The sequence below is a fragment of the Ips typographus genome, linkage group LG11 (assembly GCF_016097725.1).
Source record: "Ips typographus isolate SLU linkage group LG11, UJ_Ityp_2.0, whole genome shotgun sequence".
Classification (NCBI taxonomy): Eukaryota; Metazoa; Arthropoda; class Insecta; order Coleoptera; family Curculionidae; genus Ips; species Ips typographus.
This window is the reverse complement of record NC_138432.1, coordinates 5,751,324-5,774,529: the sequence shown is the minus strand read 5'-3', so window position 1 is coordinate 5,774,529 and position 23,206 is coordinate 5,751,324. Positions and strand designations below refer to the sequence as shown.

The 23,206-nt window shown below is 33.7% G+C and overlaps 3 protein-coding genes across 7 annotated transcripts in view; 2 read left to right on the top strand and 1 right to left on the bottom strand.

The window, feature by feature from the left end:
• Nucleotides 1–136: 136 nt before the first annotated feature.
• Nucleotides 137–4,423, top strand: LOC145735130 (uncharacterized). 2 transcript variants are annotated; one of them, XM_081988896.1, is made up of 4 exons: nt 137–294; nt 1,759–1,968; nt 2,024–3,004; nt 3,540–4,423. In XM_081988896.1, exons 1-4 carry the CDS (start codon nt 254–256, stop codon nt 3,928–3,930), a joined length of 1,623 nt encoding a protein of 540 aa, XP_081845022.1. In that variant the 5' UTR covers nt 137–253; the 3' UTR covers nt 3,931–4,423. The 2 variants fall into 2 exon arrangements, with proteins under 2 accessions (XP_081845022.1, XP_081845023.1); XM_081988897.1 differs by having other exon boundaries at nt 149–298.
• LOC145735132 (retinal homeobox protein Rx2-like) lies at nt 3,954–13,054 on the bottom strand. Of its 4 annotated transcripts, XM_081988899.1 has the most exons (5): nt 12,929–13,054; nt 12,748–12,874; nt 5,047–5,340; nt 4,430–4,596; nt 3,954–4,356 (listed from the first exon to the last, which is right to left on the bottom strand). In XM_081988899.1, exons 3-5 carry the CDS (start codon nt 5,204–5,206, stop codon nt 3,994–3,996), a joined length of 690 nt encoding a protein of 229 aa, XP_081845025.1. In that variant the 5' UTR covers nt 5,207–5,340; nt 12,748–12,874; nt 12,929–13,054; the 3' UTR covers nt 3,954–3,993. The 4 variants fall into 4 exon arrangements, with proteins under 4 accessions (XP_081845025.1, XP_081845024.1, XP_081845026.1 ...); XM_081988898.1 differs by lacking the exons at nt 12,748–12,874; nt 12,929–13,054 and adding an exon at nt 8,033–8,248; XM_081988900.1 differs by lacking the exons at nt 12,748–12,874; nt 12,929–13,054 and adding an exon at nt 8,033–8,248 and having other exon boundaries at nt 5,047–5,333.
• An 8,309-nt stretch (nt 13,055–21,363) lies between these two features.
• Nucleotides 21,364–23,206, top strand: part of LOC145735310 (uncharacterized) — a 31,657-nt gene continuing 29,814 nt past the window's right edge. The window contains exon 1 of the mRNA XM_081989157.1: nt 21,364–21,526. The gene's annotated coding sequence lies outside the window, so the exon portion shown is untranslated. The remainder of the gene's footprint in view (nt 21,527–23,206) is intronic.

Here is a 23,206-nt window from a genome sequence, read left to right as displayed (position 1 = left end):
GCCGTACCTTTTTTTGTTTCAGTTTTCGCCAATGTGTATGTAAGGCTAGACAAAGATAGAAAGATATCCAGTTCACTCTCATCTCTGATTTGATTACTGCATTTACTAACCTCAATCTGTCACTGTCGACTGTCAGAAGTTATCTTATAAACAACCTTAAATTTTGAGGTTAATTAAACGTCAAACTAATATTATTATTATTATTAACAAATTAGGCCAATTTCAAGAATTTGTTCCAATAGGTGTTAAAAAAATGTTTGAAAATGATGATGATGATTTTGTACTTTCTCCAAAGTAAGTACGTTTGATGTTTTACATTTTATGTATTTTTTATTTTTTATTCTGGGTTTTTGTTAACTTAAGGTAAAGAGGTACCTTTGTTCTAATAGTTTACATGATATTTTATAGGAGTTTAATACTTAGTTTGTGCTTTAGAAACATCAGAGAACATTCAGTTAACTCCAGGGGGTCATATTATGACATCTTCAATAAAACTTGTTTAGTTCCACTGCTTTATTTGCCAGTCAATATCTTGGTTATTTGTGATTTAAAACAAATGTGTTGAGAGAAAAGAAAGCTGAAATGAGCTACATTTTGACGTTTGAACAAACCGTCTAGCTGTCATAGGAGCTTTCAAATTGTGACACCTTTAATATTTTTAGTACAGTTACACTGTTGTATTTCATGTAAAATATCTTAGTTATTTTGAACAAAAATTGTGTTTAGTTAAAAGAAAAAATTACGGGCTACATTTCTACGATGGAACGAACCTTCTAGCTTCATAGTAACCAAGTGAGCATGTGTCAAATGAAGACACCTGTCATCTTAAAGAAACTTAAAATGGTATGGAGTTTCTCACATGACTGTTATTTGGTATTAACACATCAAATTCACTAATCCCATTAATGAGTGTGATATCAATATCTAAATGATAATTTAATACTGTTTGAATATTGTTTCTGATAGTGCAATTTGGTTTGTTTCATTGGAAGACTTGCAGCAGACAATCTGTGGATTATGTTTGATACTGGAAATGATATATTCTCTCTAAGTAGCTTCACTAGAATAATAACTAAACATGTATAAAGATACAATAATTATTATCATGAGAGAAGTGAAGTAAAAAGTGTCTCTATTCTCTCTATTAAACACAATTTTATCCTTGGGTTTACAATATAAAACTAGTCTGATTACTCAAAAAAGCTACACCACTAAACTGGTCTTAAAACTGGCAGACCGACAGTCACCATGTTGTGTGATCATTGATGTCATTGATCAGTCATTTTACCACACCACAAATAGTTTTTGAAACACTTTATAGATGGCTCTACTGTAATGCCATCCTAATATTCTGTTTTTTTTTTAAGTAATGAAATATTACTGGAAAATTACTTTTTAAGTTAAGTATAATAATTTTTTAAATTAATTAAGAAGGTACTTGTTACTAATTTTATTTAATTTTAAAAACTATATCTGTGGTTCTTTTCTTTGCAAGTTTTATTTATTTTGTATACTGAGTATAACTCAAGTGACCCTTGGGACTAGCCAATTTACAATCTGATTTAGTATATGCATGAATTCCTTATAACTGGATTAATATAAATGTTTTAAACCATGGCACACTAATTTACACCCACAACCACCATCTTTAATATATTATTTATTTTTTAAACATTTTTTGTCGAAAATCAGTTTTTGCAAAAGTTTATAACAGATATATCAAACACATGAAACTCCAACAATTCTATTTTGTTACAGTTCAAACCTTTCCTCAATATTCAACTCATCATCTAGTTATGTCCAAGGAAATTCAAATTTAACATACACAGCTCCCAAACAGCCAAAACCATTAGATAACTCTAATTCACCAACGCAATCTAACAACAACATTAGCAGTGTTGATGGTAAAGGTGATTCACAAAGCCAGTCTGCAGTTCTCTTAGCAAAAGTCATTGTGTTGTGGAAGTTGTAAGTTTTTATCTAGCAGGTTATAAGAGGCTTTATAAGTACTGATGTTTTACAGAGAAAATGGCAAAAATAGGTCCTTGGGAAAATTTATGGTGGCGATTATTAAAAACAACCCAACAGGTCTGCATGATATGATAATTTACCAGAAAAAGGATTTTATTCTAATCAGGGTGGTTCTGGGTACAAGTGTAACATTCTTTAAGTACCCCAATAACTTTTTGGCTTTTAACGACTACAACAGTCAACTGTGGAATTTAAATTTCAATTCCACTTCAGATTTGGAGACTTTTACAGAATTTGTCTCCAAACAAGATTGCGTCGTAGTTGATCAAACTAGTGAAAGTATTGCAGAAAAAGATGAGTCAGTTGTAAGAAGTAATAACATTTCTGCTACTTGCCAAAATGAAAAGACTGACTCAAAAGCACGTATTCTCTCAAAAATTACTAAAGTTGGACACTCCATTCTACCAATAACTATAGAAAGAACAAAAAGTGAGTTATCAGACTCAAGTTCAGATTCAAGCTCCACTGATTCACCCCCTCGTAAACCGACAGTGGCTCCAAGAAAATCAAGAACAAGTTCGGTAGAAAATAAAACCTTAAGCCCAATTGTACCAATTACAACCACCACCACTCTCTCCAACATGAGCAACAATTACTTTATCCCACACAGCAACAATCCAATAGCACTAAATCCCACAAATCTGGTATATGCACAAGCAATGCCAGATTTGGGGTTTGGCAACTTTCTAGCTGCCCAAAATGCAGAGCTGAAAGCTAACTTAGCTGAAATAAATATAAAATTGAACAGCGTGCTTCAATCTCGGGATAGTAATGGAAATATCAAGGAACGTGACGAATCTAGTAGTTTGCAGACTAAGATTAAGTGTCAAAAGTTGAAGATTGATAATTTAGCTACAGAGTTGGAGAGGTGTAGAAAGTCGTTGCAGAAGATGGAGACACAGTATAAGGAAAAATGTGAGGAGTTGGACGGGGTTTTGATTGAGAAGAATCGGACAGAAGAACTAGAGTTGATGTAAGTTTTTTTTATATTTGTATGTTAAATTTAAACATTATTTATGAATAATAATAGTATAGTTTGTGGTTTTCCCAGTCTTAGTAAGTAAAGGGAAGATTTAAGACTACAACAAGGGTTTTTTCTTAAAACTCTTCTTTGAATGTTAGACTGGAGGTTGAATTAATCTCCGTTCCACAGCAAAGAGCAGTGACGCAATTGCTATTGTGCTCTTAACCAGACGAAAATTTGACGTTATTGACGTACCTCTAGCAAACCGTTAAAGCATCGGCAAAGTTTTGACAATTGATTTATTATTATAATAATTTAAACTTATCGATCATTTTTCTATTTATGTGTGGGATTTGTTTTTGGTCACCAGATTATTTTCTTTGATAGTTTTGAAAGGTTTTGCGTACTTAAGACCCGTAGAAATGAAATAGTCTTTAGATCAAGTTTAGTAAGTACAAAGTTTTATAAGTACATATTTTTGTTAAAGACTTTCTCACAAATGTTCTAGTTAAATTAGTTTTTTGATGATAATAATTAATTTCAGACAAACGAACATGGACCAGCTTAAAACTGACTTAAACACAAAAACCGAAATCATCCAAAGCCAAAATATTAAAATCAACGAACTGGAGCAAGCTCACAATTCCAGCGAACTAATGGTGGCAAATTTAGATAAAGAAAACAAAGAACTGAAGTTTCAATTAGAGCAACAACAAATCCAACTAGACCAACTGCGAAATCAAATAACCGAACAGGATAAAAGTGTAGATAAAGAGAAAATAAACAAAGTGGTGAAAGAAAGCATGAACGAAGCTTTCAGAGATATTATAGGAAGGTTTAATGAAAACGACTCATATAGTTTGAACGATATTCAAATGGCGCTTCTTGATAACTTGAAAAAGACTAGTTACAAACTTATGACTGCGTTATCTTGATTTTTTTGTTACTCAATACTCAAGTTTCTTTAAAAAAAAGTTTATTCATAAATAAATCCTTAACTACAAATTAAATTCTTGTCTATAACGAAAACTAGACATATCTAACCTATTGCACACATTTGAACTGTAATTGAAAGCGTTGGAGGAAAACAAAGTACTGTTTAAGTTATTGGAATAAAAGTTTTCAGTAGGATTATACTGGCTGTAAGAGGCACATTTCCAAGGCATCACATACTGCAGGTCTGGAGGGTGACCTGGGGAATTCTGGTAAGGAAATCCTTTATCGTGGTTTAAACCGTCAGGCTTCAATGGTATTCCTACGGGGGAAGGGGGTTTGGCTGACAGTTTCGAGTTGGGGGAATTTTGAATGCTGAGACTTCGTTCGTTTCTTCGGAATTTGGCTCTACGGTTTTGGAACCAGACCTAAAACACAATTTTATTATATTCCTGTAATAGTTTTTAAAATCAGTAATAAACTTGTGTAAAATTACTTTACCTGTACGCGAGCCTCACTAAGACTAACTTTGGTCGCTAAATCCTCCCTTACAAATGCATCTGGATAGTGAGTTTTCTCAAAAACTTTCTCCAACGCAGCTAATTGGGCTGTGGTAAAGGTGGTCCTGTTTCGTCTTGGTTTTTTGTTTGACTTCTCCTCCAAGAAATCTGTTTAAAACATTTTTAAATTGAACGAGCAGCCCGAGAATAAAGTACAAATTTATGTCTGTGTATACATCCACAAACTGTGTCTATTATTAAGCAGCGAAAGTGACAGTATCAAAGGCCTCGCTCAAGTCATAAATCTGGTCTTTTACGATAATTGCACAGTTTTGCGCCTTTGGACCGGCTGCACTTGCGGCCATTCGTCAAAAGGTTGCTTTGACTTTAAACGATGTCGATTTTCCAACGGTTTATAAATTAAAGGAGCGCGACGGAAAGAAGTTTTCAAAACATTGAAGCGCCAAGACGAAAGGGGCCAGATTAAGTAATTTGTTAGCTGTCTGCTTGTTTTTTTTCATCATTTTAGTGGGTGTTTTTAAAAGTGACTTTTTATGACTTTACATGTGCGTGATTTGTCGGACTTTTTTTATACACACAATTTAAGGGTATACGTACCATCGGACTCGATTTCAGAGCATGATCTTTTTTGACCTAGTCTCAGCAGGCTGCTAACCGAAAAATGTCTGGCGTTATTCTGGGGCGAGTAACATCGATTTCCATTGTACTCGGTCCCGCCAGTATTATACTCGGTATGTTGCCCTTCAAAGTTGAACATTTCTTTGGATTTACTTTTGCGGTTATGCCCGATTCAATGGCCCAATTTGGCGATCATTCTTCTAACTTCGTTCTTTCGGTCCTATTCAATTAAGATCTTTATTATCCCGCCTTGTGGGCTGAACGTTCTGAAAACTATTAAGACTTCAATTTTGTCGACGTATAAAAATATTGACAACCCTGGCTTCTTTGATACAAAATGTTTCATATAGTTAAGTCAAACATAACAAAAATTAAATTTTGGTAACAAAAGTGTTATCTTAATTCAGGAATATGGGACAAAAAAAAATATATTTTTCAACTGAGGTAGTGGATGTAGAGGTCTTTCTACATATACATTTGATGGTAATACATATACATTTTTGGAATCCTCATTAAATTTCCTATCCAATAACCTGAAAAACACTACAAAATTTGGTACACTCAGGTATAAAAACGGTGTCAAAGTTGGAACTGACAGAAACACAGTTTGAAATAACAGTCAGAGACAAAATCGCCTTTAAAACCCATTTGGAGTGAGAAAATGACTGTTTTAAGCATATTTTTGGAATCTTTATTTAATTCCCTATCCAATAACCTGAAAAACACTACAAAATTTATTACAGTCAGGTATAAAAACGGTGTCAAAGTTGGAACTGACAGAAACACAGTTTGAAATAACAGTCAGAGACAAAATCGCCTTTAAAACCCACTTGGAGTGAGAAAATGACTGTTTTAAGCATATTTTTGGAATCTTCATTTAATTCCCTATCCAATAACCTGAAAAACACTACAAAATTTGGTACAGTCACGTATAAAAACGGTGTCAAAGTTGGAACTGACAGAAACACAGTTTGAAATAACAGTCAGAAACAAAATCGCCTTTAAAACCCACTTGGAGTGAGAAAATGACTGTTTTCAGCACATTTTTGGAATCCTCAATAAATTTCCTATCCAATAACCTGAAAAACACTACAAAATTTGGTACAGTCAGGGAGAAAAACGGTGTCAAAGTTTGAACTGACAGAAACACAGTTTGAAATAACAGTCAGAGACAAAATTGCCTTACAACCCACTTGGAGTGAGAAAATGTCTGTTTTCAGCACATTTTTGGAATCCTCATTAAATTTCCTATCCAATAACCTTAAAACACTACAAAATTTGGTACAGTCGGGAGAAAAACGGTGTCAAAGTTTGAACTGACAGAAACACAGTTTGAAATAACAGTCAGAGACAAAATCGCCTTTAAAACCCACTTGGAGTGAGAAAATGACTGTTTTCAGCACATTTTTGGAATCCTCATTAAATTTCCTATCTAATAACCTGAAAAACACTACAAAATTGGGTACAGCCAGAGAGAAAAGCGGTGTCAAATTTTGAACTGCCAGAAGCACAGTATTTGTAATTTACCGGTACACATTACTTTTGAACTACTTTAATGTAATTCAATTACTTACAGAGTAATTTAACAACTTTTCAAATAAGAAAATACATTCAAAGTAATTGAATTACGTAGGATGTTCAGTCGTTGTCACCTGGGGTCGTTGCTGTGTTTCTGTCAAAATTTTGCCCAAATTAATTCTAGAAACATTTAGAAATTTAAAAAATGTTTACAGATCACTTGTAGAAGCTTCTGGCAATTCAAAAATGAATTTTAAAGGTTATTTGCAATTTAAGAAAATTCTTGACGGTTTATGGGCTTGTAGAAGTTTCTGACTGCTTTTAGGAGATTTTTAGTAGTACTTAGGGATTTTAGACAAATTCCAAAAGCATTTTCAAGATCTTTTGCAAGTAACAAAAATTTTTGGAACATTTACAACCCTTGTAACTGCCTCTGGCAGTTTGTGGGTGGTTTTTAGTAGTATTTAAGGACTTCAGGCAATTCCAAAATAATTTTAAAAGCCTTTGGCAACTTAAAAGAAAATTTTTGGACATTGTAGAGGCTTCTGGTAATTCTAAAATAATTTTTAGGGCTTTTAGAAAATCCTGGACGGTTTTTAGGACATTTGTAGAGCCTCTGTCAATTTTATGGGTATATGGATGGTTTTCGGTAGTATTTAGAGGCCACTAGCACATTCAAAATAATTCTAGAAGCTTCTGGAACTTAAAAAATCCTGATTTGTTTAAAACACTGGTAGAATGTCTCTGGCAGTATTTGGAACATTTTCTCAAGCCCAAAATAATTCTCAAGCCTTCTGACAATTTAAAAAAATTCTTTAAAGTTCTAAGACACTTTGTGGAGGCCTCTAACAGTCTTTAGGAGATTTTTCTGGCAATTCTAAAATGATTTTACCTCTTTTAAATTTCTTGGTACTTTTTAGGAGCTTCTGGCAGTTTTTCTGTGAATCGATGACAAAAGAATAGGTTTCTTTATTTTTTATACAGTCAGCCAATAATTAATTATATAAATTATTATTTTCAAGTAGTTCAACGATTGGTGAGTAGTTGAAATAATTTTGAGTAGTTTAGCGACTACTAATAATTAGTAATTCAATTACGTTATTTTTTTTTGAGTAATTGCAACAGTTCTGGATAGAATTAAGACGACTACTAGTATAACAAAATATCTATAAAGTGATCGAAACTGTTCAGGAAAATAATCAACACTGGCAGCAAGATTTTCGGTCATTTTCAACGTCCTGATCTCCGAATAAACAAAAGTAAATTTCTAAGACTATTTCTTCTATATTTCTACCATTTTTTGGTCATTAATTTGGGAAGTTAATTAAGACATTTCAAAGACACAAAAGGGGTTGAAAATTATTCCATTGTAAACTGTCTGAAACATTTCGTATAAATAAACCAATTTTAAATCAAAAAATTTAATTAACTAATCTTGTTCACTTACTTTAGTTAGAAGCCAAACAGAAGCCATTAATCCAATTCAAAAACTCATATTTTGCCCACACAATTAATAAAAACATAAGCGACCACTTAATTCAATTTTACGAAAACTTTGAGCATCAAAACCGAAATTTATGTTCGAACCTAATTTCTCAAAGTGAAGATATAATTGCTTAATTCGATTAAGCGAGTTAGATGGCCCGGCGCATCCAAAACTGAAAACTTTCGGGGAGTTTTCGTGTCGAGATTGCTGGAATATTTTCAGGAAAGGGGGCGGCGGCTTTCCACCCCACTACAGGTGACTTAAGTATAAAGGGGCGGAGCCTGGCATCCTAAACTGTACTGTTAAAATGTTGAAATTATTAGGCGCCAACTTTCTTTCAACCTGTTAAAGAACCTTAATTTTTCAGTTATACTTCTGTAAAGGAATCCAGTTTTTTTCGTACAAAAACACAGGAAACTGTTTCTGATAAGAATCTTATATGTGTACGAAAAAGAAACTCTTTGTGCTGCGCTTCCTTTCTTGTACTGTGCCCTTTCAGGTCCAGTTTTGGCAGAAATAAGCTGTTCGGAATTTGTCTGCGAATTTTTAACGGTTCCAGTGTCAGGGCCGTTCCGAATCGATTGTTTTCACGGGTAACTAGAACCAGGAAGAAAAAAGGACCCCCGAACAACAAAAGAATAAAAGGGAAACAAAAGGAGACCGAAGACAGCGAACGTGTGTTCGATTCGGGATTTTCGGACAGATGCTCGATAAGGGAGTCTTTTCAGTCTGAGATTTACATATTGTGTATACCTAAAGTATGGAACAAACATTTACTTCCGTTATTTTATGAACGTAGTTCCAAAAATTATTCAGCAAGTTCTTCTTTTCTTTAAAACAGTTTTAGCTACTTTATGTCAAATCTATGTTCTAACACTAAAGGGGTAATAAGTAACGTCAAATATATGCTTTTAAAGTCATTCTTCATAATATGGTAAATTGCACTGTTGAGACTACTGAAGTAGGAAAACTTAAGCTAAATTATGGTTGGATTATGAGAAGTTGAGTGCAAAATAGCTCTGTCACAACAACCACTTAAACTTAAATAAAAACGTGAAATTAACGTCCAAAACTGCGCTGACGTGAAAATAAGAAAGAAAAGGGATTCAAATTTGGTCATCTGTTAGGTTTATGAGTAGAAAATAGTCAAAGAACAGAAGTTTTAGACTAATGTTTACTATCGTTCAACTTTTTAGACTATAGGTAGTGTAAAACTCCGAATTTTTGAACTAATTTAATTCTAAAAATTAGTGTTCAAGACTAATATCGTAGAATTTAATGCCAAAATTGTTTACTTTCATCAATGATGAGTCTGAAACGTAACTTTTTCAGTCTTAAAGCACAGTAAAGCGTCTAGAGGTCAATTTAATACTGAAAAAGCGTAAAATGGCATGTTTAAGACTGTTATGTCAAAAACTTGGTGAAGATAACCCTAAAACTTGATTTTCCAAGCTGAAAGCAGTTTTAAAGCCCTAAAAATAGTCCAGAGTACTAAGAAAATGAAAAGCAAAGTAAAAAAACTTTAAAAGTTAGTCTTCAAGTCAATTTTATGAATCTAATGTCAGTATCCTGTATTTAAGACTATTTTCAAGGCTAAAATATTGAAATGTATTTTCAAATGATGAAAACTTACTTCAAATGCAAATTTTAAGTTTTTGATGTCATATTTCATTAGTTCAGAGTTACTTTTTGGTGTCCAAGTCAATTTTCAGGGTTGAAATGTGTGAATTTGTAGTCAAAAATTCTAGATAAAGTAGTTTTTCATGGCTACAAGTCAATTTTCACTACTAAAGTTTTTCAACTTGTCTGAAAACTATAACGACTCACTGAAAGACAGTTTTTAAGCCTCTCAAGTCAATTTTCACCAGTTTCAAAGTAAATTTATTGGTTTATAAGCTTTTTAAGTCAATTTTCACTGTTTTTAAGACAATTTTTAAGTTAGGTTGGGTTGGTTTTGGGTCTTTGAACGTAATAACTCAATTATCTCGTAAGCGAAGTTAGAAATCAGAATTTTATAAGAGATACTTATTTTGTCAAATTAAACAAGAAAAGCAAAATAAACTGATATTTTTGAAAAATATCCAGTGACGTAGAGAATAAGGCAGAAAAATGAAAACCATCTTTCTGTATTTACAGCACTGGACAGTTTCGAGAAACGTCATTAACCTCACATAATGAGTATTAATTTCATATGTATTTGTTCTAAATTTGTTTAAAATTGCTCCAGCTGTCTGACAGTTATGACAAGAAACCGATTTTTTAAACTGGACTGTATATTTTCCTTGGGAACCATTTTTCAGGAAAATAACATAATGTATGTTAACTTATTTTTGAATGGGCTATCGAATGGTGAATTATTGACATTTAAAACTGGACCACCCTGTATTTATAAAATTGTGTGTAATGAAAGGTTTGAAGTAACTTCTATTATAATATGTAAAGATAAAAAAACGCCACAATAAAGAGAAAGAGGTTTTATTACCAAAAAAAAACGTCAATCTGTTGTCATTTGCAAATAGTTTTTATGACGACATTAGTCAAACGTCAAGTTTTGGCCAGATCTCGTCTTATGACGACTAATCACCAGATATTGACGACATTATCACGTAGCTCTGCTAGCTGGGATAATGTTGCCAACATTGGGAATATGTCGCATTTTTTGGATAAATCGATATTTCTTTAGTCACAGGATGTTAATTGGGGAACGGCCTAAAACGTCCCGAGATATTGACTTAAGCAACCCTTCCTCATGTTAAAACAACTGGGGACTACTTGAAAATTACACTTTTTTGCACCCGCTTCTTTTCCACTCTGTATAGTACAGTGCTGTGCATTAAAGTCAGAGTTTTTTCCATCAACCAAACTCAATAAATTAAGCTCCATGGTAGTCCAAATCGCATCAAAATCTGTCGTTTTGTTTAGAAATAGCAAGGTTTTAAAAATGACCGAAAAAAATCACTGTCCCGATTAAGTTGTATTAAAGAAATTTCTTTGTTGCCAAATGATTCTTTTTAAATCGGACTAACATTTAACATTGTAAAATAACTTCATCAATTAAATTAATATTATAAGATTGATGATGAAAATTCGTACCGTAAAGTTCCGCTGTAGCGAAAGGGACTAAAGAATAATGACTAATTACCAAAAGGGGGGGTTTCAAATCACCGATCGTAAAATTAACCAAATTAAAAGTATCATTTTTCATGGTGACATGAAAACACGGAAGTAGGAACGCGAAGAATCTATATCCTATGTAATTAAGGCGTCTTCCCTGTTCCATGGGGTGGCCACATATTTTACATGTCTCGATTATGGGTTTCACATGGGTGGGTTTTCTTGGGCCACCACCTCGTACGATATAGTCTCGTCCGGTTATTAAAATTTAATATCGGATTTTTCCACGCTGTGACTCTGTCAGTTTGAATATACCAACCCAAAAAGTGCAACAATACTTTCCGCATAATCGATTGCATTACAGCATAGGTTCGTAATAAGGGCCTATTCGTTGACGATGATAGTTGCGATAACATGCGGGCCCCACTTCCATTACTTTGCAAAAATATTGGCAGTAATGTGAGGCGTGTGGGACTTGCACCTTGACACGTGCGGGACATGTGGCCTTTACTAGCTAATAACGATTCTTTGTCACAAATCAATTTATTTATACGTAAACAGTTTATCATTGAGATTTGATATCCCTAAGGGAAGAACTTTATAGGGTTACTAATACCCTTTTAAATACACTCAGTAACATGTAAAGCACCAGATTCTGTTATTCAGTTGTTGGTTAATTGCATGCTACCGACCATTATAATCCTTTAATAATGGGTCAATGCGTGCAGTGAGAATTCTTGTTTGCAACTGACAGATGCATAATTAGTGCTTAATAACGTACAAGAAATCAACAATTGGTAAGGGTTAGCTTGCTTACAATACAATGGTTCATGTGTCTCAACTGGCAGATTTTAAATACTTGACTTTGGATGGACTTGTGCCAAAAATGACATAATTATACAAGTCAATGGCTTGGGAAACAGGACAAATTGTAAAACCTACAATTTATGACTATTATTTATCAGGCCTAAAATAATAAAAGAGCTATATTTACAACCACTTATCACGCACCTAGCGCTATTATTTACTTGAGGGGGTGTTATGCTGTCAGTGCTACTTAATACCTTAATAATTTGCGTTTAGAATGGTTTGTTATCAAGATTGAATTAGAATGCTGACAGTAATATTTATTGACTGCAAAGTTTAACCTGGAAAAAATGCTATAAGAATTGTGAAGAAACGTTAATCATTAGGTCTGTTCGCAGAGGCATTCCAGAAACAGTAAATGTCAAGTTTCATTGGTTGAATGAACTACCATTTCTTTGATTACTAGTTGGAGATTTTCTCTGCGAACAAACCTATTATGTCCTACAGGACATGACATTTTAGAGTCATACGATTTTCGGTTGCCTGCCATGTGCAGGACTGAAAGTGTACAGTTTTTATGACATTAGTTGTCCTGATTTTCAAAAAATGCATTGTGAATGTAGTCATTGTAATCATTGCCACCAATCTCCCTTACTTGAAACGAGACACTATGGGGATCTTGTAAACAGTTAGATATACAGATTTGGTTAAATGGGAGAAAAGTTGCGTAATTCATTCAAACCTAAATTACTCACTTATTTGAGACACTTTGTATAGACTTTTATAGATCAATGGATAGCCAACGAAATGGGCTTTCCAACGATATAGCAACACTGGTTGATCGGTTGCACCGTTTGGCCGCTAGAGGGCGCCAAAGTTAACCTAAAATTTCAAACTTTTCTGGTGCACTGTTTGATTCAAACTTAAATTACTCACTTATTTCAGACACTTTGTATAGACTTTTATATATCGATGGATAGCCAATGAAATGGGCTTTCCATCGACACACTCGCTTGGTTAGCGGCACGATTCGGCCGCTAGGGGGCGTCAAAACAAAACGAGCCTTACTGGGTAAACATACTACAACAGCCAAACTAAATCAACATTTTGAGCTTAAAACGCGCACACTCAATACACACTCAGTCAGTATCTTTTAAGTGGAATTATCAGTTTTTCATTCCAAGATTTTGTTTTTGCAAAACCATCATCAACTTTATTTTTTTAAATACGGTCCTGATGTTTTTATGGTTGATTCTGAAATCCCTTTTTATTCCGAATTCAATAATGTATGAAACTTGACTTTTTTACTTTTGGAATTGTAGAAAACTGTTTTTTTTTCTTATTTTTAAGTATAAATTAATAATAACTATTTAAATAACCTAAACAACTTATTTGCATTAGCAATTTTTAATTTCAAAAAATAACAAAAAATAGTTTTCAAATCCGTAATAGGACGTTTCTTTATTAAGGTCAAAAAACAGAGTAAAACGCATTTAAACCATAAAGTGTTATACATCATTGAATTTGAAATAAAAAGGGATTTTAAAATATGATTGATATTCAAAAATAATGATCGCATTTAAAAAAATGAGGTTGATGATGGTTTCAAAGACGAAACGTAGGAATAAAAAACTGATAATGCCACTGATAAAGCCATGATTACGCAACTTTTCTCCCATTTAACCAAATCTGTATCTCTAACCGTTTCTAAAATCCCCATAGTGGCCCTCCTTACCTAAAAAGCAAGTTTTGGACGATTTTTTGGGAAAGTGTTTTTACTAATTTTAAACTGAATAATACGAATCTAACGTCCATTTTGTTCTAACTGACACGATTTCGGAGATGACCTTAAAATTATGGCAATTTTGACTGTTTTTAGGGCGTGGCATCCTTAAAAAATTACATTTTGACAAATAACACAGGAGCGCTGTATAGAAAAATGTCATATTTACTAAAAGTTGGTTGCGCACAAATTTCAAAACCACAAATCTCCAATACTTTAATTGGGTTCAATTTTTACCAATTATACTATAATAAACAGACAATAAAACATTAAACAAATAACATTAAAATAAAACCATTAAAAAGTGATGGATAATAGGTTTAAATAAAAAAAAAATTATCTATTACAGGTGTGGTAAAACTAAAACTGGCCATAGGAAAACCATGTAACTGACTGAGAAACATTGATAATAGCATGCGCGAGATAAAGACAGGAAACCTAAAAAACGGGAATTTTGCTGCGATGTTGTCAAACGTCTCTGTGAACTTGCAAGCAAAATTAATTTTGTGAACATTTGATAATGTATTATCAGTGATCTGTGTTTAGTTCGGTGTATTTGTGTAAAAACTTGCCAATGACCATGTCAGTAGGCCAATAACAAAATTATGTCTCTAAACCAGTGGATGAATTTAGATAAGCTTCTGGCAACATTGCCACAAAGTTATCGTCTACGTTTTCTGTCTTTTGGTCGCGCATGCAATTATCTATGTTTCTCTGTTAGTTGCACGGTTTTCGTATGGTCACTTTTAGTTTACCACACCTGTATATAAAAAAATAAACGATTTCAAGTAGTTTACAGATGCTTGTGATTTTGCAATTTTCAAACTAGTTCATTAATCAATATTGCCATTGTGAGTGACCATAAATGCAACCCAATACTTCAACAAATCCGATTTTCTAGACTTACTCTCTCGAAAGTTCTCACCATGAGGCCTGTTTAATTGAATGAAATATTGACAGGCAATCACACGCATACAGGGTATGGATACAAGAAATGTATCGGTACCCCATTGTTAAGCACAGGCCCCTTCCGAAAGGTATAAGGAAGTAAAAGACCCAAATTCAATGGCTTTAAATATCTGATGAGAAATCTCTTCGGTCAGAGGTTAATGTATTTTAAGGGTTATTTTTTTGGTGACGGGGTTTGGAAAATCGGATATTGCCACATGTTCGAAATAAATGTCAAACTAATCAATTTCAACGGCTTTCTGACGTCACACACCTATTCAAACATATTGCATGAGTATGCCATACGTTGCTCTAATTAATTACATCAATTCTGTAGGGTTATGCCCAATTAAATGTTGGTGATATATGGTTTCGTCAACTAAATATGTCACGTGTGCTACAGCTTTGTTAACAATAATTGCTTGCCCAATGTGAATTAGAAACATGTAGTTAGTACGGTTCAGTGAATCAGAAAATTCTAGTTTTTCTGTCAGTATCAAGGTTTAACATCAATTCTAGTAAAAATGTGCAAAATAATCGGAATGTGATCTAAAAGTGACGTAGTTTTCGATACGGTTAAAATTTCAGGCGTCTTTACGCTAGGCCGACCATACACATGCCAAGAAAAACATATGTTTGAAACGCACATTACCAGACAGTTTCCGAGATATTTGCGCTTGATGGATCATCTTACGAATCCAGCTTTAACTTGATTTGAACGCTCCAGTAACTTTTGGATAGACGTGTGTATGTATGACAATATTCCTGATGATGGTTGCATTAAAAAAACTGGGCTTTACACAATTAGGGACCCAAAACTTCTTTCTTAGGATCTTCAAAGATAAATTTAGCGGAAAACCGTCGCCGCAAAGACAGGAACGAATGTGGCACGTAAACACGTTCAAAAGCCGAGATGAATGGGCAAAAGACGCAAGATTAAGTGCTTTGATGATTGGTTGGAATTGCTGGAACTTAGTTAAGGGACAGATCTGGATTAATCAGGATGAAGGATTTTAATGAGACTATAAAGTCACGTGCCTCTAAATCCAAACTTTCTAAAACTAATTTCTCTGAATACGCTGACTAACATCCAGCAAGATTTGATCGATTGGAATGTAATTAAAAATTTTAAAAGACTCTTAAAATACGGTCCTGCACGTTTTAATTACCTCATCACCAATCATATTTCATTCAGTCCAATTAGGACACCCTTTTTGAAACTTTAAAAAAGTTGAATGGGAATCGCGTAATTAAACTTTAGCGCTAATTATCACGCTCTTTTCCAGCACCATTTTAATAAAAAAAACCTGAATTAAAACAACCTTTTTGAACTAAATGGATTTATGTTGCACAGGACCTAAAAAATGCAAATTTACGTCTACCTGCTTATTACCGTTCTAATTAATTCAATAAATTTATTTTGATACTGTTTCCTTTTGTCGCATATAATTTAGTTTCAACCCCCTGCCAAAAAAAATGACATACTAAGTAATGAAAAAAGTACCCTACCCACAATTATTTTTTACAATCTTATTGTCCTGAACTGGTTTTTTTATTATCAAAACATAAAACAAGGGCAGGGCTTTTAAAAATATGTGGTAGTACAGGTAGAAAAAGGGTTTGCTGGGTTAAGTTGGTGAGAAACCTTGCAGGGATGTGACTAATCTATGGGTAAAATTGTAACGACTTAAATGAGTCCATTAAGGGTAGTGTAAAGATGTAGATTTTGATTTACTGTCAGTTATAAATAATAACGAATTTTGTGTAGTTGGTTAATAAAGAGAATATGGTTTGACTTTTTCTCAACTGAACTTATTAACAGGAAAAGTGGTTTGTCGAATTTTCTTCCAATGTTATTCTTAGTCTTCTCATCAAGGGGTTTTCTTGCACAACATAGTCTTAAGATATCATTGTGTTACCTGGAAGAAGATTAATCCTCTGAACTAGAAGAATAATTTGCTTAAATAAGTTTTTCATAAATGAATCAGGTACGTACATAAAATCTCTAAATTGTCAAAACTTTCAGTGTCAAAACCTCTGAAAACCATGTCACTATTCAAATTGGAGGAACTGACCTAACTCATGCTCAAAGGTTTTTTAACCCATCTCAAGACATAATTGTCGAGTTTTGAACCGAATTGAGGTTCTAGAAGGCTCCTGCAGGCTCTAAAAGAGACCTAGAAGTTTTTAGAACACTACTATAATTCGTTTACCTAATATAATTTTTCAAATAGGGTTTCTAGAGACTTCCAAAGTGTTTTTTATTTGCTTTAACCCATCTGAAGACATAATTGTCGAGTTTTGAACCGAATTGAGGTTCTAGAAGGCTCCTGCAGGTTCTAAAAGAGACCTAGAAGATTTTAGAACACTACTATGATTCGTTTACCTAATATAATTTTTCAAATTGGGTTTCTAGAGACTTCTAAAATGTTTTTTTATTTGCTTTAACCCATCTGAAGACATAATTGACCATTTATGACAGAACTGAGATTCTAGAAGATTTTTGAAAGCTTTAGAAGGGGTCTATAATCTTCTAAAGGACCACCATGACTCTTTTACCTAATTGAACTAGGTTTTTAGAGTTCCAAAGTGCTTTATGAGTTATTTGGACCCATAATTGTACTCTGAATACTTTCTGGATGAGTTTTTGACCAAATTAAGGTTGTAGTAGACTCCTGCAGGTTCTAGAATAGATCTAGAAGCGTCTAGAGCATTGCCATAACTTTTTTACCTAATTGAACTGTGTTTCTAGACTCCCAAAGTGTTTTTTAAACTGCTTTTACCCATAATTGCACTTCTAAAAACATTCTAGACCAGTTTTTAGCAAATTTGAATTTTAGAAGGCTTCTGCAAGGTCTAGAAGCTTCTAGAGCACTGCAATAGCTCTTTTGTCTAGTTGAACTGGGTTTCAAGATTTCTAAAATGTTTTATGAGCTGCTTTGACCCATAATTGCATTTCTGAAGACTCTGCACCAGTTTTCTACAATTAATCAAGAACCTTCTAGAGCTAGAGCTTCTATAGATCAAAAAGCTTTTGAGCTGCTTTGATCCATAATTGCACTGGTTTCTAGACCAGTTTTTCAGCAAATTGTCATTCTAGTAAACTCCTGCGGGCTCTAGAAGCTTCTAGACCACCGCCATAACTATTTTCTGTAATTGAACTGGGTTTCTAAACTCCCAAAGTGTGTATAAAACTCTTTTACGTTCAAACTGTGTTTCTAGTCCTCCAAAGCACTTTATGGGTTGTTTGGACTCATAATTGCACTTCTGAATACTTCCTAGATGAGTTTTTGACCAAATTAAGGTTGTAGAAGACTCCTGCAGGTTCTAGTTAACCCATAATTTCACGTCTGACGATGTTCTAGACTAATTGATGCTTGAGGCATTATAAAAGATAAAAACACTGAACAGAGGAACATTCACTAATCTAGAACAGTCTAACAGTAAATATTTTTCAAAGAAGGAAATAAGGAAGGAATTGGAAATAATGTCTTTTCCTTTTTAAATACTCTCTTGAAGAAGTACTCTCATTTGAAATAAAAGACAAAATAACTTTGCAAATTGAACACTTTTTCTGATGTTTGTTCTTATTAAAGTGAAACACATATCAGTACAAGTTTAAATCATTTTAATTTGAACTGGTACCGCCCCTGGTTCGTATTAATTACGCGACTTCTAATTGGGTTAAATCGCGTTGACATTTATAAGCGATCCCAAATGGCAAATGCCAGATTTATGTACAACGTGGACTCGTTGAAACCCCAAATGGGGTGTTTACAGTTTGCAGCTTTATTACCGGAATTTATAACTTGCTTTGGTTAATTTTTTTCTTAATGAGAGTTGCTGCTTTGAGCTGGTAATTAAATTCAAACTTTGTTAGAAAAATCTTGAAGCGTAAACTTAAGGAAAGAAACTGTATGCATTTTAAATAATTCGAGCAAACATCTGCCAACCCTCCGCATGTTTGCGCAATAGGAACGGGAGTTAACCCAATTATTCTTCAAATATAGTGCGGATCCTTGTTAATCTTTCAACCTTTTGAGCCAAACTTCTCTAGATTTAGGTAGAAATTGCAAATAAGGGAAGTCGCATTCTATTGTTGAAAGACTAACGACTTTCTTTCTGGCTATTGTTGGAAACCGGACCGTATTTTGATGGGCTGCCACAATTTATGTACTGCAGCCCAGTTTTTCGGTGTACGATGGGAAATCCTCAATCCCCAAATAATGAGCAAAAAAAAATCTGTTACAAAGTTTTCAAAAAAAAGCCACGTGCACCATATTTGTTTGTTGGGTGTACCCTCTACACTGGTACACCTTTAAGGTCCATCCCCGCAATCTAAGATCGTAAAGCCCGTTAAAAACCTGTTTAGCCCCCCGCGAAATTAGCCAGGCCTTAGATACAACATTGCTCTGCGGAAATGCACCCAAATCTTTGGCTCGTGCGAAAAATGAACCCTTCTTTTAAATCCCATCTCTACTCTTTCGTGTACCTTCTTTGCGTTTCAGTTCAGACGGAGTTAAAACTTTCAGGGTCAAATGTAATGAATAAAAATCGCCAGGGTTGGATCTGGTTACTTTGTAACCTTGAAACAGGGGTTGATTTTTTGATGATAATCTTAAATTTTATTTGAAAATTGAGACACAAATTCAAGATTCGTATAATGTTTTGCTGGTTTTTCAAAAACTACACACGAAAGTTGAGTGTGAGATACGGACTAACAGATAACCTAAAATGAAAAATATTTTGGCTGAACTTCCTATTGGTATATTCTATCTAAAGTACTGATTTTGACTCTTTTGGCATTAGGGACAGATATCACGTGGTTGGAGGAGGATAATTCAGCTAGGCAGTCACGTGACCACTGTCATAAATCTCAGAAACACGTTTTGTATCGAATGCTGCAAGAAAACTTTTCTCAACCCTGATTTTTACAGCTTTTGAGCACAGTTTGACAATTAGAGACAAAATTGCTTGTCAAACCCACTTAGAGTGAGAAAATGACTGTTTTAAGCACATTTTTGGAATCCTCACGAAATTTCCTATCCAATAACCTGAAAAACACTACACAATTTGGTACCGTCAGGGAGAAAACCTGTGCAAAACTGTAAACTGCCGAAAACACAGTTTGAAAAGGCACTCCGGGACCAAATCGCCTGTAAAACCCACTTGGAGTGAGAAAATTACTAATTTAAGCACATTTTTGAAATCCTCATTAAATTTCCTATCGAATAACATGAAAAACACTAGCAAATTTGGTACAGTCAATGAAAAAAGCGGTGTCAAAATTTGAACTTTCAGAAACACAGTTTCAAAGGACAGTTAGGGACAAAATCGACTGAAAAACCCACTTGGATTGAGAAAATGACTATTTTAAGCACATTTTTAAAATTCTTATTAAATTTGCTATCTAATAACGTTAAAAACACTATCAACTTTGATACAGTGAGGGAGAAAAGCTGTGTCAAACTTTGAACTGCCAGAAACACAGTTTGAAAGGACAATCAGGGACAACATCGCCTGTAAAACCCATTTGGAGTGAGAAAATGACAGTTTTAAGCAGATTTTTGAAATTCTCATTAAATTTCTTATCCAATAACTTGAGAAACACTACAAAATTTGGTACAGTCAGTGAAAAAAGCGGTCAGGGACAAAATCGACTGAAAAACCCACTTGGAGTGAGAAAATGACTATTTTAAGCACATTTTTGAAATTCTTATTAAATTTCCATTCAGTAGGTTTTAGAGACACCCTGTATATAGACCAAGATGACTCAACCTAGGGTAGGGTAGTAAGATAATCACTTTAGTTATGGATACTGTGATGAAAAGCTAAAAGATAACTTAATGGGAAAGTGTTCATCGATGTGCAACGTCATTTTACAGAAACAGGTAATTTTTTGAAGCTAATGCAGATCGTCCCTTGAAGAAGTTGCTGAAGAACAACCTTTTTTTTTAGACGAACAAAAATATGGTTCCTTTAAATTAATAGGAGCAACATTTTAATGAAGGCTATAATATGTTCTTTTTTTAGTTAAGTTTTTACACTTGAACATCCTCTAACTAGCTGTTCCAGTAAATAAGAGAGTTAACGGGGTTGACCATGATGGATTTAAATAACAACTTTGCTAACCGATAGATTACGAAGAAAAGGTTCTCTTCTTTGGCCTCCGAGGTTACTAGACTATTCCTTAGAGTAAATCTCAGATGTTCTTCAGAAAGCTACCTTTGGAAGAGCAATAATAAAACCCAGATTTTTACTTATTTCGTTTGATTGACAATTTTACTACTATTACTTTTCTATTTATGATTGGTTGAATTTGCAATATCCAACAATACTGTATGGAAAAACTACTTTTATAACTTTTCTTATTTAGGTTAGGTTAGGTTAGTATAAAACCAAACCCACATCAACGATCGTAAAAATATCAATATCGCATGAATAAAAATCGCAATCAAAATACAATTCAAATTAAAATTGTCGACATGACCACTTCAAAATCCATTCACACCCGTACTACCATCGGCGTACCAACGAGAGGAACAAGGTAGGCAAGGGACCCTACAAAAGAAACGATAAGGACAGCAATACAAGGGCCCTTCAAGGTATACCTGACCAGGTAACTGCCGGTCGGCACGGTCTCGACAATCGCCCGGTAGATTTCGCGCCGAAAACATCTAAAAGATCGGTTGGTACCACTCTGGGTAGATCGTACCATTGCGACGATTTTTCGCGATATCGATGTGACTCGTGGTGCGTTTTTTGGTTCCTTTTTGGGTTCAATTGGATTGTTGTCTACCTTTGTAAGTATTTTTTAACTAGTTTCTGTAAGCAGTAATTGAGTTTTGTGCAGTACTTTTTGAATGACACTATCATGTTTAATTATTAGTGTATGTATGTAAACATTAGTTAGTTTAGTATATCAATGTTAATGTCACAAGTTCTAGCTTGCCCTACATCCAGGAAAAAGTACTAACTTTGCATTTTTCCTCAAAGTCAAATTGTTTGTATAATGGTTTAAGAAAGAACCCATCAATCTCTCCCCATGAGGTAAAGAGTTTCATTCTGCTTGACTTTTTTGTGGGTGTCCTCTGATTTAGTTGGAAGTTTTCCAGTATTTTTTGTAAAATCTGTTTTCGATATTGTGAGTAGTTGTTTAATAATATTGTTGCCACTTTCTTCTTGTTTTTTTTGTAAAAAGTATAATTAGTTTTCCAACTTTTAGTCTTGCCCAACTGACTTTCAGTCTTAGAACCAGATATCGAATTGTGATTTAGAGAAATATTGGATTTATGCAGAAAAATTGAACAGTTTTAAGAAAGGAAACTGGACTAGATTTTTCTAATTTTCTCACATTGAAGTAGCGCAAGCTCAAATAGTATGCCTTTCATCCAGTTATCCAATGCTTTCTTCAATGGAATACATTTCCTTCGGTTTGTGCAAGTTGAGAATAATATAATTACAAAAATTTCAGATTTTTTGACGAAATGAGCTGGTAATTCTAGTTTCAGAAATAACAGTATTTTTTAAAGTCACATCTTAGCAAGTAGTGAACAGATTGAACAAAATTGCATGTTCTGAAGCTTTCTTATATTAATGGATGTTTAGTTGATTTACCCGTTAAACTCCTTAGTATTTTGGATAATATCCACTTTTTTTACTTTTATTATTGTTACGTTCAAGTTTTACCAATTTTCTCTACTTCTTTCTTTTCGTTTATTGTTACTTTATATGTTTGCAACATTTTTTCTCTTTATTAGACACTTTTTTTTGGTAAACAATTTAATATAATATATCACATATAAACATAAATTTATAAGCTTTTTTAATAGCTGCTGTTATATCCACTTATCCGTCCATCGTTAGTTTAAAAAAGTAACTCATTAAGGAGGCCCTCAAATGCAAAAACACCTTAATACAATATTGTAAAGGGTGAAATTTCCTGTAACTTTTCTTATTTACATTTTTTTGTAATTCCTCAAATAACGGAGCTATGCTTAGTCAAAATAAAGTTAATTAAAAAAAAACATTTTGGTGCACCCTGTCACATTTTGCCTTGTAACTCCTTAAGGAGGCCCCTAATTTAATTTTAAAGGTCACGTGAGACTTACGTCAAAACGGAATTTGAAGATCACGTGTTTTATATGTACAAATATTATTTTAAGGGTAGTTTTTCATTTTAAACTGAAATTTTCAGTCGCATGACTCTATTTAAGGTGCAAATGGTTACGTGACGAAGTTAATTTTAAAGATCACGTGACTAGTCAGCTCAAAAATTGCATTTTCTATGTCACGTGTGGGTTTTAAATTTTTACCACTCTGTAAATTAGATTTAGAGAATTTTCACAACTCAAATACTTTTTTTTTATAGTCAAGTGACTACTTTTGACTAGTGCCACCTGTACAATGTTACCAGCTCAAAAACTAATAGTTTTGGGTCACGTGAACTGTATTTTTCAATGTTTGCCTTCACCACTGTTTAA